Source organism: Curcuma longa, chromosome 2 (genome assembly GCF_044706935.1).
Source record: "Curcuma longa cultivar G26 ecotype Majalengka, Jawa Barat chromosome 2, ITB_CL_G26_1.1, whole genome shotgun sequence".
NCBI classification, from domain to species: Eukaryota; Viridiplantae; Streptophyta; class Magnoliopsida; order Zingiberales; family Zingiberaceae; genus Curcuma; species Curcuma longa.
The window spans coordinates 11853283-11865943 of NC_133862.1; the positions used below are offsets into that span (position 1 = coordinate 11853283).

Consider the following 12661-nt stretch of genomic DNA (forward strand, 5'->3'; position numbering starts at 1 on the left):
TACTCTACTCTTAACACTTGAGAGAAGGCATTTTTTTCTTCATAAAAGCAAAGTAAGTCTTCTTCCTCTTTGATTTCCATGTGAATTTGATGGTTTATAGATGAAATGGTTTGATGGTATTTCAAGCTTAAACTTGATCCTCCTCCTTATCGGTTTCGATACGAATTCTTCAAACTCGATTGCTTCGTCCTCTCCTCATAGCCGAGGAGCTTGATATTGTCAAAATCATGGCTTATTGTTTGCAAACATTAATGATATCCCATGAACAACACATATTGTTAAACATTTATTTCTACAATTTTAATAACTTCCTCAATTATGACGTTGAGTAGGTATCATCTCAAGCTTTCGATGGAGCATGGATACAACTAGAAATTATCTCCGGGGCATAGTTGAGTTGGTTACTATGGGGCAAACTTGCAGACAAGGGTCGAATCTTGGAGAAACCAAAGCAATGCCCTTCCTCGTATTGGCCAACTGCAGCTTCTCGATTTACCTCCTTATAGATGATTGTGAAGGCGATCGTGTGGAGCCATTGGAGTAACAGATTCCACCTTACTGAAATGGATACAACTAGGAACTATACAGCATCAACACAGAGTTTTCTGTGCTATTTTCATCAAAACTATCACTGCAAGGCAGCTTCACCTTCGATACATTTCCACAATATCAAAACAATTCGAACAATTTTGATCTTCAAACATTCAATTTGGATGAAGATCTTATGAAGTAATTATGATCAGCAGAGCTGCAGATGCATTCCGGCAGAGAATTATCAGAGCAGTTTTGTCAAAGAACACATCTAAATTAATGGATTAGAGACTAATCACTAAGTTCTTTTTATTGCTATCAAATTCTCTCTTCTATTTTATAAACAAACTAAACCATTGCTATCAATAAGTGTTGGTATTTAGTTTAACTATGAACTATCACTTAGTGTTCTTAGATGTCCCATTTTCTTATAGAAATTAAAGTTAAGAACAATGGAGACATTTTCTGCAAAAGCTACAATACTTTCCATATGGTGGAAGAACATTGTTTTTCTTTCTAGATTACGGGATGAACAGGAAATGAATTGCCCAAACAAAGTCAAGCCCTTCATCCAATTTCGAAGAGGCAAACATAGGCAACGAAAAAGAAAATATATAATACAGATTATACCTTGGACAAAATCATGTTTATGCTTTGGGAGAATTGTTCTTCCGCAGGGAATTCACCTTGGGAAACATCTGAATCGAGTCTGCAATTTAATTGGCTCGTAGGATGAGAAAAACATAGGATCTGCTTCAAATGATTCTCCGTAGCTCTCGAGTATTGCAACGATTTCATCGAACTGTGGTCTTCGATCAGGGTTTCTAGCCCAGCACCTGTTTATGAGATGGCTAAATGCTAGAGGACAAGAAGCAGGTAAAGGTGGCCTCGCATTCTGTATACATCAATGAATAAAGTAAATGATCCTATGAAATTTCTTTATTAACACATCTCATCAGTTTAAGAAACTAAACACATTCGGTAATAGGACAAAATGAGTTCATAATCACCTACAACAACATAATTTTGAAAAACACTTTGTTTTGCATGTTCTTGCAAGAAAAATAGAAGGTAAAATACTGAATCAATAGCAAGGATTTATAGAAAAAAGATTGCAAATTATTTCAAATGTGCAAGGCTACTTCAGATTTTTCATTTGAGCATTTGAATGGATTATTCCTCATACAAAAAAAAATCAACAACAACAAATAATCTAGCAAACAATGAAATCACAAATTTCAATTATTTGATGTTGACAATACGAGTTTTATTCCCCAGCTCAAGTAAAACTTTCATACAAGCAATGTTCAAATCCTTTGATCCATTTTAATTATATTTCATATTTGTTTTTTTTCTTTTGCTCCCTCTACCACCTCTCGCCTTCAATCCTTATTCCTTATTCATTTAAGGTTTTTCATTATAGAATTTATAGATCACCTTTAAACATGTCTCCTTTTAGACATGTCTGATCTTAATTTATATTCTCTCGTTTTATCATATTAATGAAAGTTATGCCTAACTATTAAATTTTATTGATTTAATTTTTTGATTATTGAATTCAGGGATCAGCTTTAGACAAATCTTTGTCATCATAATTCATTTACTCTCATTTATCATAATTTATCAAAAACAACAAACGAGGTGAACACATCCAAAACAGCTAATTGAAGCATCAACAGCATTAACATCAAAATTAAGGGTTTAAAGTAATTTAGGAAGCCTTTAGCCTTAAGGGAACCTAAACTTATTGGAGTTCTGGAGTGATCTTAAAACTCCACTAGTTTTATATTTTAGAGCTACTGAGGAATTAAAAGGCATAAGAGAACACATTTAATTGTTTTCTGTTGGTTGTCATTCACTGAATTTTTATGCAAACTATAGATCAAACAGGTAAATTAATCTGACTGCATAATCAATAGCAGGTTACTGATTGACCTCTTTGTCAAATTCTGCACCGTTAGAGTACAATCAGGAAAAGTTCTACAAGAATAATTCGATTCTCAAGGTTGAAATAAGAAGAATATACCTTCTGCGCAACAGCATAAGCTGCTTGTTCAGGTGTCATATCGTTGAAGGGAACCAATGCAGTTAGTAGTTCCCATAAAACAATACCAAAACTGTACACATCAACTTTTCTGGTATGACTTCTTTCCTGGATCATCTCAGGTGCCATCCACCGGTAAGTACTTGTAAAACCCTTTCCACTGCTGCACTGAGATTCCAAGCATGAGATTCCAAAATCTGCTACCTTAACAGACAGATCATCTCCAACAAAAATGTTGTCTGACTTGAGATCCCTATGAATTATACCCTGGAAATGAAGATAACTCATTCCACGAGCAATGTCGAGAGCTAATTTCAAAATCAGAGCATTTGGGACTGAATAAGGTTCTTGCTGGTGAAGGTATTTGCGGAGAGAGCCACCAGCCATGTACTCAGTAATGATGCAGAAGACTGGAGGTTTCTTGCATGCAGCCACCAACTGTGGGAATAATTATGGATTTTAATTAGCACAGTCAAAAATTATCATAAACAAATTCAAACACACGAAGTTGTAGAAGGCTGTAGAGGAAACTTCGAAGCTAGCCCTTCTCCTGATCAACTTCACCTCTATATTTCTTGTGGAACTGGAAGCACATTGATGTCGGGCTGCTCTTTAGCGTAACTATATTAATGGAATGGTTCCTCATCAAAATATCAATTCATTACCCAAATTAAACAAATCTACAGAACATTGCATTGAATGCTATGTTTGAAGCCTTCATTTACCTAACATGAGTATCCTTATTAGCTCTAGTTTAATAGATAAAAACTATGCCTATTGTTTTTTATGTCTTATTACGTTTTTGTCACCTATGCACAGATTTTATGTTCACAAGAGTTTTGCCATTCTGAATGTTAATTGACTAAAACATAATATAGCACAATTGTTTGAAGTTCGAGGATTTAAATGTTGTTGTTGCTCAAGATAAAGGTTCTGAAGTGTAAGCTCAGATTCTTCCAATAAGTTCTTGAATTTTCAGACTTTTTTTCATCATTCAGGAAACATTGATAACAACATTGATAGCTCAAGGAACCATAATAGTAAAGTAAGCACCAGGCGTAAGCTAATGTACAAGGAGAATGACTAGCAGCATTAATTAAAAAGATATTGAAGAGTTGTTAGAATTTTGATTGAGAAGAATATTGGTTAAACGAGATTATAGTTTTGGTTGATAAGGTTCAAGAAGATGCTAAATTTTTAATCTCAACTTGTTGAAATATAGGCATCATTTCTTACCGTGATAATATTGGGATGGTTGAGGTGAAACAGCAGAGCAACCTCTGAGGTGAACTGCTGCTCAAGCGAAGCAGCAAGGATAGGATCCTCCTCCGGCTGGCTCATGATCTTGATGGCCACCTCCCTACCCTTGTATTTGCCATGATAGATCCGACTATGGCGACCGGTGGCGAACTTATTCCCGATGAGCAGCTGTGACATGTCGGCACTCCATTGCTCCTCCCTGCCAACTTTGATCTCTCCACCAGAAGAAACCAAGTACATAGACCACGACGCGGCCCTCTTGTACTCACCAAGAGAAAGCCTCCTTTGCATTCTACTAATCCTAGTTGCTTTCCCCCCAAAGCAATCCCAGACCTTCTTCATTTACTCAACTCAGAACTCTCCTTCGTGACCCAGTCGAAGCAAGCTAGCCGCTAAGAAAAGCGTCCTCCTTTGAGAAAACTAAGGCAACAAGTCAAAAATGCTACTGACACTGACCAGTTCACCTACATTCCGCAGATTCCGCCCGCAATCAAGCGCAAAGTGGCACCTTCAGCCAGAGCTAACGAGCGAAACCCCAAGGGACGGCATCCGTACTACAAGCGCTTCTTCGATCTAAATCCGCATGCACATAACTCCCGCCTTGCTTTTCCTCCTAGATCAAACTTCAGCAGCAGAAAGATCCAGAACAAGACGGCGCCTTTCCTTTCCTACATCCACTCCGATTTCTTGCACGTGCAGATCCGCCACTAATCGCAGCCTGTTCTTGTTCCTCCCAGCTCAACCCCAAAAGAAAATTAAAAGTGAAGGCTAATGTGCGTTAACTATAAAGAGATCCGGCGAGGGGAAGGCAGAGGAGGAAGAAGCAGCTAGCGTCGGCGGCGGCGGCGGCGAGGACGGAGCTAGCCCAAGGTCCTCTCCTCTGCTTCGACTCGCATAGATAACTCCCATTCACTCTCCTCGAGCCAAGCCGGTGATGGCATTTTCGTTATTTTCGCTTCAGACATGGGCGTTCAGAAAGCTCAACGGGAAGGGAACATCTACAACTTTTTTTTAATAGAGGACGCCTCGATAGAAGTGCCGATCCGGTCTCTTCTCGGGGACACCAGTCAGCCACGACATCCAATGGGGTCGGTTCGAAGCAACAAAAAACCAGCGCTCCCTGTCCCAGCGACGAGCATCTGATCCAGGTGGAGGAGGACGAGCCGTATCACTCCGTCCGTATACGGCCCTGTTACGGCCTCTCGCACCGGTAACTCCTCCCTCCTCTTTCCTCCCAGAGGAAAGGTCGCGACGGGCCCTGAAAGTGCATGGGGCGAGGAAGCGCATAAAAGCAGCATGCGGGGCCCAGCAGCGGTGGCTCTCGTAGTCTTGTCCCTGGGCTCCGAGTTGGCAATTTGATTTAGGAACCTTAATTGGCGGGGCCCGCGACTGGTGCAATTAATGTGATAATAATTAAGTTGGGATGATATTGATCGAATTTAAATAAATTTTATATTCTTATATCTCATTTATTATATCCATCCTCATTAATAGCATTAATAATCAATTTCATTATATATCTAATTTTAAAGAACAACTCCACTTTTTTATATATTATTCAAATTGAATATGAATAAAATTTTATTAATTCATGTTCATATAAAATTTATATATTTAATTATTTAATTAAATTTAAAAAATTATATATTTTTTTTGTTCAGATTGAATCGGATCATCAATCTAATTTTTAAAAAAAATTATAAATCTCTAACTAATTAGTAGCTAAACTTAAAGGCGCATGCAATTATTTAAGGGCATGTGAAGCGTGGAGTGGGACTCCATGCACTTGTCACCTTGTCATGCCAACTGCCAAAGGCATGTTATCTGACACATGGATTTGTCCCTTAACCATTCTAGCCAATTTTAAAATAGCTTTTATTTTTAATATATTTATTATAAATATCTTTAGATCAATCTAAAAAAAAATAGATTCATTTTGTAATTTGTCAAAGCTATTATATATGTTATAATTTTTAAATATGTTTTTAAAATAATAAAATATAATAGAGAGTAAAATTACATAAATTATGTTGTAAACTTTAAAAATTACACTAGCTGCTTTATGAAATAAAAAATATCAAATATATATATATATATTAAAATATTATAATCATTTTAGATAAGATAGTTAGTAAATTATTTATGTAGTAGTTTTTTTATCAAAATTATTATATGATTTTTTTACTTAAACTTTAAAGTTAAATATATAAAACATCAAAAGATTTCAAAATGATCACCTCACCCCTTCCCTGTCCGTCTCAAGATCTTATGAAAAGAAGATAAATCACATATTCAAAGACTGCTCGAATGGAAAAAACTAGGAAGCTAAAGGCATGTACTTGTGGGGATTACAATATTATTTTATTATTATCGTCTTTATCGGAGTACCAATTCGATTATGTCCGTGGAAACTATTTTTAGTTAACCAACTCAATTATAGGTTTAGTAGTTTAATAAATATACAAATGTGCATCATAGTGATTTTAATTTAAAATTATTATGTCACCTGTCCAATATATATATCAAGATTTTGGTAAAAAGGACTGCATAGTTATTTTTATGATTTATTTATTGGCTTTGAAAACATTAATTGTAAATTAGTAGTTTAATTAAAGCTATTACATCTAGTAATTTTAATCAAAACTATTGCACGGTCATGGTGAAAATTTTTACAATGTTTTTTATGAATATCTTTTTGCTAAAGAAAAGAAATGAAAAGTAATAATCTCTAAAATGCATATATATATATATATATATATATATATATATATATATATATATATATATATATATATATATATATATATATATATATATATATTATATATAAAATGACTATATAATAGTTTTGACAAAAAAATATTATATTTACCAATTTAAATTTTATTTTTTTTTATTACAAATAATTTACTCATAAATTTATAAAGTATATGCACCTTGATCTCTATTTTTATATTTTTAAATTATAATTTTTCAGAACTGTATACTTTTGATATTTTAATTTATAACTTATGTATCATTTTTTAAAATTTTATAATAGCATTTATATATACTATTTTGCTCTCTCTTTTTTTTTGCTATTTTTTATATATGTTTTTAAAACTTATAACTCATGTGGTATTTTTTTTTAAAAAAAAATAGCAGCTTCTTGTTCACTTTAATGCCCTGTTTATTTGGGAGGGGGCAGATTTTAAAATTGAGAAAACTATTTCTTTCATGTGGAAGGATATATTACTTATGGGTGTAATCAAATTGAGCTGAGCCAAATATTAAGAAGCTTGAGCTCAAGTTCGATTCATTTTCCTTAAGCTCGAGCTCAATTCGAGTTCGATTCAAATTTTAATTCTTAAGTTTGAGTTCGATTTATAATAAATTTAAATAAATCATAAATGACTAGAACTTGAGTTCGATTTAAACTTTAATTTTTAAATTCGAATTCGGTGCATAATACAATTAAATAGCCACAAAAGATTTCTTTCCCTCCTCCATCCGCACTTACTTTGAAGGAAACAGAGCATTAGGAAAGAGGAGGTGAAAAAGTTGAGATACAAAAGATAATTTGAATAATTAATATCTGAATAATGAAGGGTGAAAATATAAATTTAAAGTTCCGACGAAGGCCCACAGGCAGACCGCAGACAGGTCCAGGAGTTGCCACCAGCCAGCTCATTTGCACTTATTTCCATTTCCAGCTCAATCAGCGTCAGTCATGCGCACTGAGAGCTAGATCAACCAAATCCCACTTTCTCTATTTACTTGCCATTTTTACCAAATTTAAATTCTCACCCTTGCTGATTGGCAAATTTATCCATAGAGAATGATGAAATGAATGATGATTTAATGCATAATAAAACTTAATGAAGTTCTCTGTACAGGTAAGAGGTTAAAAAACACATTGAGGTTGACAGTTTTTATAATGTCCTGAAGTCTGTAGGATCTGAACTTAATTCCATACAACTCAGAGAGAGATAGAAGACAATGGAAAAAACTATGAGCAATATTTGACATGCTCGTATCATGCAGGCAGTGGCTCCTCTGGAACTGCAATTGCAAAATTAAAGATAATGAAACAAAGCTAATGTGCATTATGCAACTGGTTCATGGTTGCAACTGTAAAATAAAAATAGAAAGATAAAGACCTTTTGTTTTTCTTGCTGCTTGCTTTGAGATGTCACCAGATGGTACATCAGGAAGATCGATAAGGTCATCTTCTTTGCTCTCGACCTGGGAATCTGCTGTAGGCTCTAATGCCTGAGAAGGAACTGTAGGCATGGACTGGAGGGTAATCTGCGAATATACAAAAGGATTAAATGCAGGTTCACATAGATTCCATCAGGAAGTTGATCAGTGATTTGTTTGAAAAGGAATTTGATTGTATTTCGAAATTCAAAATAGCTTCTTCAGGTCTGTGAACATGACAGTTACTATAAACTGCACCTTTGGCTGTCTACTGAAACCAATAGACATTAAATGCTCCAAGCAAAAGTTGGAAATAAATGGGTTGATGCAGATTTTATGAGGTGCGTGTTCAACTGTTTACTGAAACTGCTACTCATCATATACAAGTTGAATACAAAAAAGTATATAAATTAAGCATGTGACAATTCCATTGCGAAACCAGAAAGCCCAAAGGAAGGTATTGAGAGATTTCTGGAGAAAAACTTGCCTCAGTTTCCAAATTCTCAAACTCTGCCAGAACCTCTTCCTCATCTTCGGGAGATAGACTCTCTCCCAGGATTGCATTTATTTCCTTCAAAATGAACAAACAAAAAGGAAAAGAAAAAGAAAACAGATCCACCACTTTAGGAAGTACATTCACATTTATGTGAGAGAAACTGGTGAAAATAAGAAAACTATAGATCGAAAAGAACTATGATTAACATTTCACAATATGGACCTTGTGCCCCCAAAAAGCTAATCAAAACTACACGAATTCAAATTTATCAAACTTTTCCAAGCTAACACTTCTAGTTTAAATCCTCTCTCTAAAAGAAATAAGAAAACAAAGGAAACATAGATGTTGGAGCATTTACCTTGTAAACAGGATAATGACAATGTCTGGAAATTTAGAATTTTATACAACATAGTGTATTTGTTTTAACAAATGTCCTAATGGCTATTTCAGAACCAACCTAGCAGCAACCTAAGATTTCAAACGAGCATCCTTCGCAAATTATGATCAACCAACTAGAAAAATTAACTCAGCTCTAAAAGGCCAAAAGAGAAACTAATGACCTGTTCTTAATAAAAATACCCCAATTACCTGAATTTTTAACCATATAGTTCTACCTCTAACTTGAAGCCAGGAACCCCTAGGTCCTTGAGAGGACCACTTCTCTCTCACTTTTTTTTTTCTTTTCACAACACCAAACAAGTCATCTTCAAAGACCTATAAGCAGTTTTCTCCTCTGTAGAAACCGCATCCCCATCAATTATATGATAAATATTGCAGTTTCTTCTTCAAAGTGGCTTGTTTGCATAACCAAACATAACTTACCCATCAATTATATGGTAAATATTGCAGTTTCTTTTTTAAAGTGGCTTACTTGCAAATGAAACATAACTTCTGTAATCTTAGTCATTGACCAAGTCATCAATTTGATGTTCTAGGTTAAATATGAGATTTGTTTTACTGGTTAACCATCTATCCAAATGAAGTGATTGGCCAATATGAGTCATGGATCAAATACAAAAGCTTGGGTAGAAAATCCATAAAGATGAGCACAGATCTTACCTCTTGATAAGCCTTTGCCTCAGCAGAATCATCCATAAGCTTCTGAACATCCTCCAAACTGATCTCACTTTGTATAGACTTAATGGCATTACTTCCTGCCTTCAGGCTTTCAAATATAGCTTTCTGCCTGCTTGCTAATTCAACATCTGCCAACTAAAGCAGATACAGAACTATCATAACCCCCATAAGTCGTAACTATACTTGCATCTCTAGTAAAATGATAAAGATACAATTATGTGCCATACTTGTTGCTCAACGTTTAGAAGCCAACCATCAACTTGTTTGAGTAGCTCTTCTTGAGCTTTCTTCTTCTTAAGTGCAAGCAATGCCCGGTCTTTCCTCTTCTCCCGAATCAAGTCCCTAGCAGCTTGTTTCTCAGCTTCAATCACAGCTTCAAGCTAATCAAGAACAGGAAATGGGAACATATAATTCAGACGTGGCTTTATAAGCAAACTGCAAAGTTGTAACTGAAGACTGAAGCAAAATTTCATACAGGATAAATATCTCACATGGAAATCAGTAGATTGAAGAGGGAACAGTACCTTTTCAAGCATCTTAAGATCCCTAATGACATTTTTAGGGTCAAAAACAGTAAACCTGTTTACCACTAGTAGACGTCATGGTCAGGAAACTGTCAAGCTGGAAGGCAAGGAATTGAATTATGCTGGTAGAGTGGAGCTCATAATATCAGTCATATTGGACAAATGCTAGTAGACTTCCAAATGTAAAAAAAAAAAGAGGTTAAAGCAGCTCATGGCAAAATTTTTGTTATATGGTGAGGTCAAACAGGTAATGCACAAGGAGATGGGTGGGTTAAACTGGAAGAGCAGTCACGCTTTAAATAGGCTTGGTTTCTTTATGTCCAGGGCATAGCATGATAGCATCTAAATGGGAATTTTTGTTATTAAGATGGTTCTTTACTACATTCTTGGAAAGAATTCCATATGGATTATAAAGACATCACTCAAGGACTTAAGTTCATGCTGTAATGGTGTATGAATGTATAAATTTCTTGTTTGGAGAGGGAAAGGATACAAGATTTGAATGGATTACTGTCACCAGAGAGTTTATTCTTGCTAATGAAGGAGAATACAAGTTACAGGTTTCCTGACAAACAAATGAAGGTAGTCACATCAATCAAACAAAGGAAGTGGAATCTTGAATATGTACAGCCATTCCAATTCTCATGCTTGGAGAAGCTTTTTCTTTCTATTCCAATATTGAGCATAAACAAGAAGGATGAGGTGGTTTGGACTTTAATCAACTCAATGCAGTACACACTTAAACCAGATAAGCTAATGACAGGTAGAACTACCCCTGTTAACTGGAACTGACTAGTTTAGTTTAAGGGATGTACAACAAAAACAACAAATGGATAAGAAAATATGATTGCATTATAAGGTTGCAATTGAACAAATTGAGCAACTTCAGATTGATATGACATGAAACCTATTAGTCCAAAAGCACCATGAAGAGCAACAAAAGCCCGCGTCACTTAATTCACCGAGTAAAATCTCCTTGTGCTTCAGGACCCCATAGTAGCAAGAATGTGCTAAACTATTCACAGGAGTGGAAACTGCAGTGGTGAAGAAATTGCAACCTTCCAAATAGGAACTTGTCAACCCATGAGTATACCATGAACAAACCATTTTAATCTAGATTCTATAGGTTGAGAACTACTCTTATACATAAGCATGCAAGAAATTAAAAAAAAAAAGATAAAAGAAAAGAAAGAATTGGTGTCAAATTGAAAGTTCTCACTGCCTAGAAAAGATGGTCCCTGTAAGAGGAGCTAGCATTGGGAAGAGTTGCAACGTGCTCAGAAAGAAAAATTCACTGCAGCTGTAATGAAATCTATTTTGAATTTTGAACTTAAATACACTGCAGCTATATCAGAAAAATTGTATTAAGTGTGTGTTCTGAAGAGAATTCTTAAGGTGGGAATTGAAATGGATCTCTGTTACATACTTAAAATGATGATATACACTGTAACAGAAACATGGATAATAAAATCAAAATTGTATTAATTCAAAAAATCTCACCACAAGATAATAAAAGCAAAATTGTATTAATTCAAAATCCTTCCTATACATAGGATCTTAACGCCTTTTTTATAATTGACAATAAAACTTATTTCCATAAAATAAAAACTCCGTTTATCTCAATAAAAGCTCTAATTATTCAAATAAAAACTCTAACTAACTTTTCTAAAAACTAAATCAAATTTTTTAAAAAACAATCCACTATTTTCTGAGAAATATTACAAACTATCAAAATTTAATGACTTGGACAACTTTAAACTTTTCAACAATATTTTAAATAGAATCTAAAATTCTAACTGCGGTACTAAGTCATCAAATAATTAAGAATAATGACCAACAGAAAATTAGACTTAGCCAATCAACGACAATGAGATTTTGAAATGAACCAAGATAACTATGATATGATCATCCAATTCCATCATCCTATAGCAGAGAACTGATTCATTATAGCCTGATGGAGTAGGTCACCGAAAAGGGGAATTTTGGCCTGTCTCAGTGAGACTATACAACTTCCCTCTTACTTAAAATGCAGGCAGCGGGCAAGGAGACACTTGGAAAAAAAATTCAAGATCGATGATGCCCTAGGCAATCAGCAATAACTCCTAAAAGACGGATTTTTCTAGATATTATGCTCATTTTGAGCTTGAAAATTCCCTAAAACCAACAAAATTTTAACAAAAGTCAGACAATGACCTAATTCGCTGGAGGAAGGGTCAACAAGTTCAAAGCGCGATAGAACGAGATGATACGATGTGAAGGAATTACCTGCTGCTGGTACTGAGCGAGCTTGCGGCGTTGGGTCTTGAGGGACAGGATGGCTCGATCCACCTCCGTGATCTTGGGCTTCTTCACGAATATGTTGCCCATCAATCAAGTCCGTCTCGCCCCACAGGCCACGACGATAGAGAGGGAGAATTCGGATCGACCGAAGAGGGGGATAGACAATCAGAAGAGTAGAAAGAAAGGGGAAGATCGTCACCGACAAAGAAGAGGAGAGGAAAGGAAAGACGGAAGAGGAAGAGGAGGAAGATGGAGGAGGTTAACCAAAAG

General features: G+C 35.2%; 2 protein-coding genes across 2 annotated transcripts; both read right to left on the reverse strand.

Moving 5' to 3' along the window:
- Positions 1-1063: 1063 nt before the first annotated feature.
- Positions 1064-4254, reverse strand: LOC141822346 (serine/threonine/tyrosine-protein kinase HT1-like). The gene is made up of 3 exons (XM_074709791.1): positions 3812-4254; positions 2558-3013; positions 1064-1426 (listed from the first exon to the last, which is right to left on the reverse strand). The coding sequence occupies exons 1-3, from the start codon at positions 4175-4177 to the stop codon at positions 1214-1216; spliced, it is 1035 nt and encodes a 344-aa protein (XP_074565892.1). The 5' UTR covers positions 4178-4254; the 3' UTR covers positions 1064-1213.
- Positions 4255-7665: 3411 nt separating this feature from the next.
- On the reverse strand, positions 7666-12661 carry LOC141821734 (vacuolar protein sorting-associated protein 20 homolog 1-like). The gene is made up of 6 exons (XM_074709080.1): positions 12377-12661; positions 9815-9967; positions 9570-9722; positions 8502-8585; positions 7975-8122; positions 7666-7876 (listed from the first exon to the last, which is right to left on the reverse strand). Exons 1-6 carry the CDS (start codon positions 12476-12478, stop codon positions 7851-7853), a joined length of 666 nt encoding a protein of 221 aa, XP_074565181.1. The 5' UTR covers positions 12479-12661; the 3' UTR covers positions 7666-7850.

What these genes read in the sequence shown, in the direction of transcription:
- LOC141822346 (XM_074709791.1), bottom strand. Translation starts at nt 4,177, where the DNA reads ATGAAGAAGGTCTGGGATTGCTTTGGGGGGAAAGCAACTAGGATTAGT. An exon ending in ACCATCCCAATATTATCACG is followed by an intron (nt 3,014 to 3,811) that starts GTAAGAAATGAT and finishes TTATTCCCACAG; the next exon opens with TTGGTGGCTGCATGCAAGAA. An exon ending in CTTATGCTGTTGCGCAGAAG is followed by an intron (nt 1,427 to 2,557) that starts GTATATTCTTCT and finishes TGATGTATACAG; the next exon opens with AATGCGAGGCCACCTTTACC.
- LOC141821734 (XM_074709080.1), bottom strand. Translation starts at nt 12,478, where the DNA reads ATGGGCAACATATTCGTGAAGAAGCCCAAGATCACGGAGGTGGATCGA. An exon ending in TCGCTCAGTACCAGCAGCAG is followed by an intron (nt 9,968 to 12,376) that starts GTAATTCCTTCA and finishes GTTCTTGATTAG; the next exon opens with CTTGAAGCTGTGATTGAAGC. An exon ending in TTCTAAACGTTGAGCAACAA is followed by an intron (nt 9,723 to 9,814) that starts GTATGGCACATA and finishes TATCTGCTTTAG; the next exon opens with TTGGCAGATGTTGAATTAGC.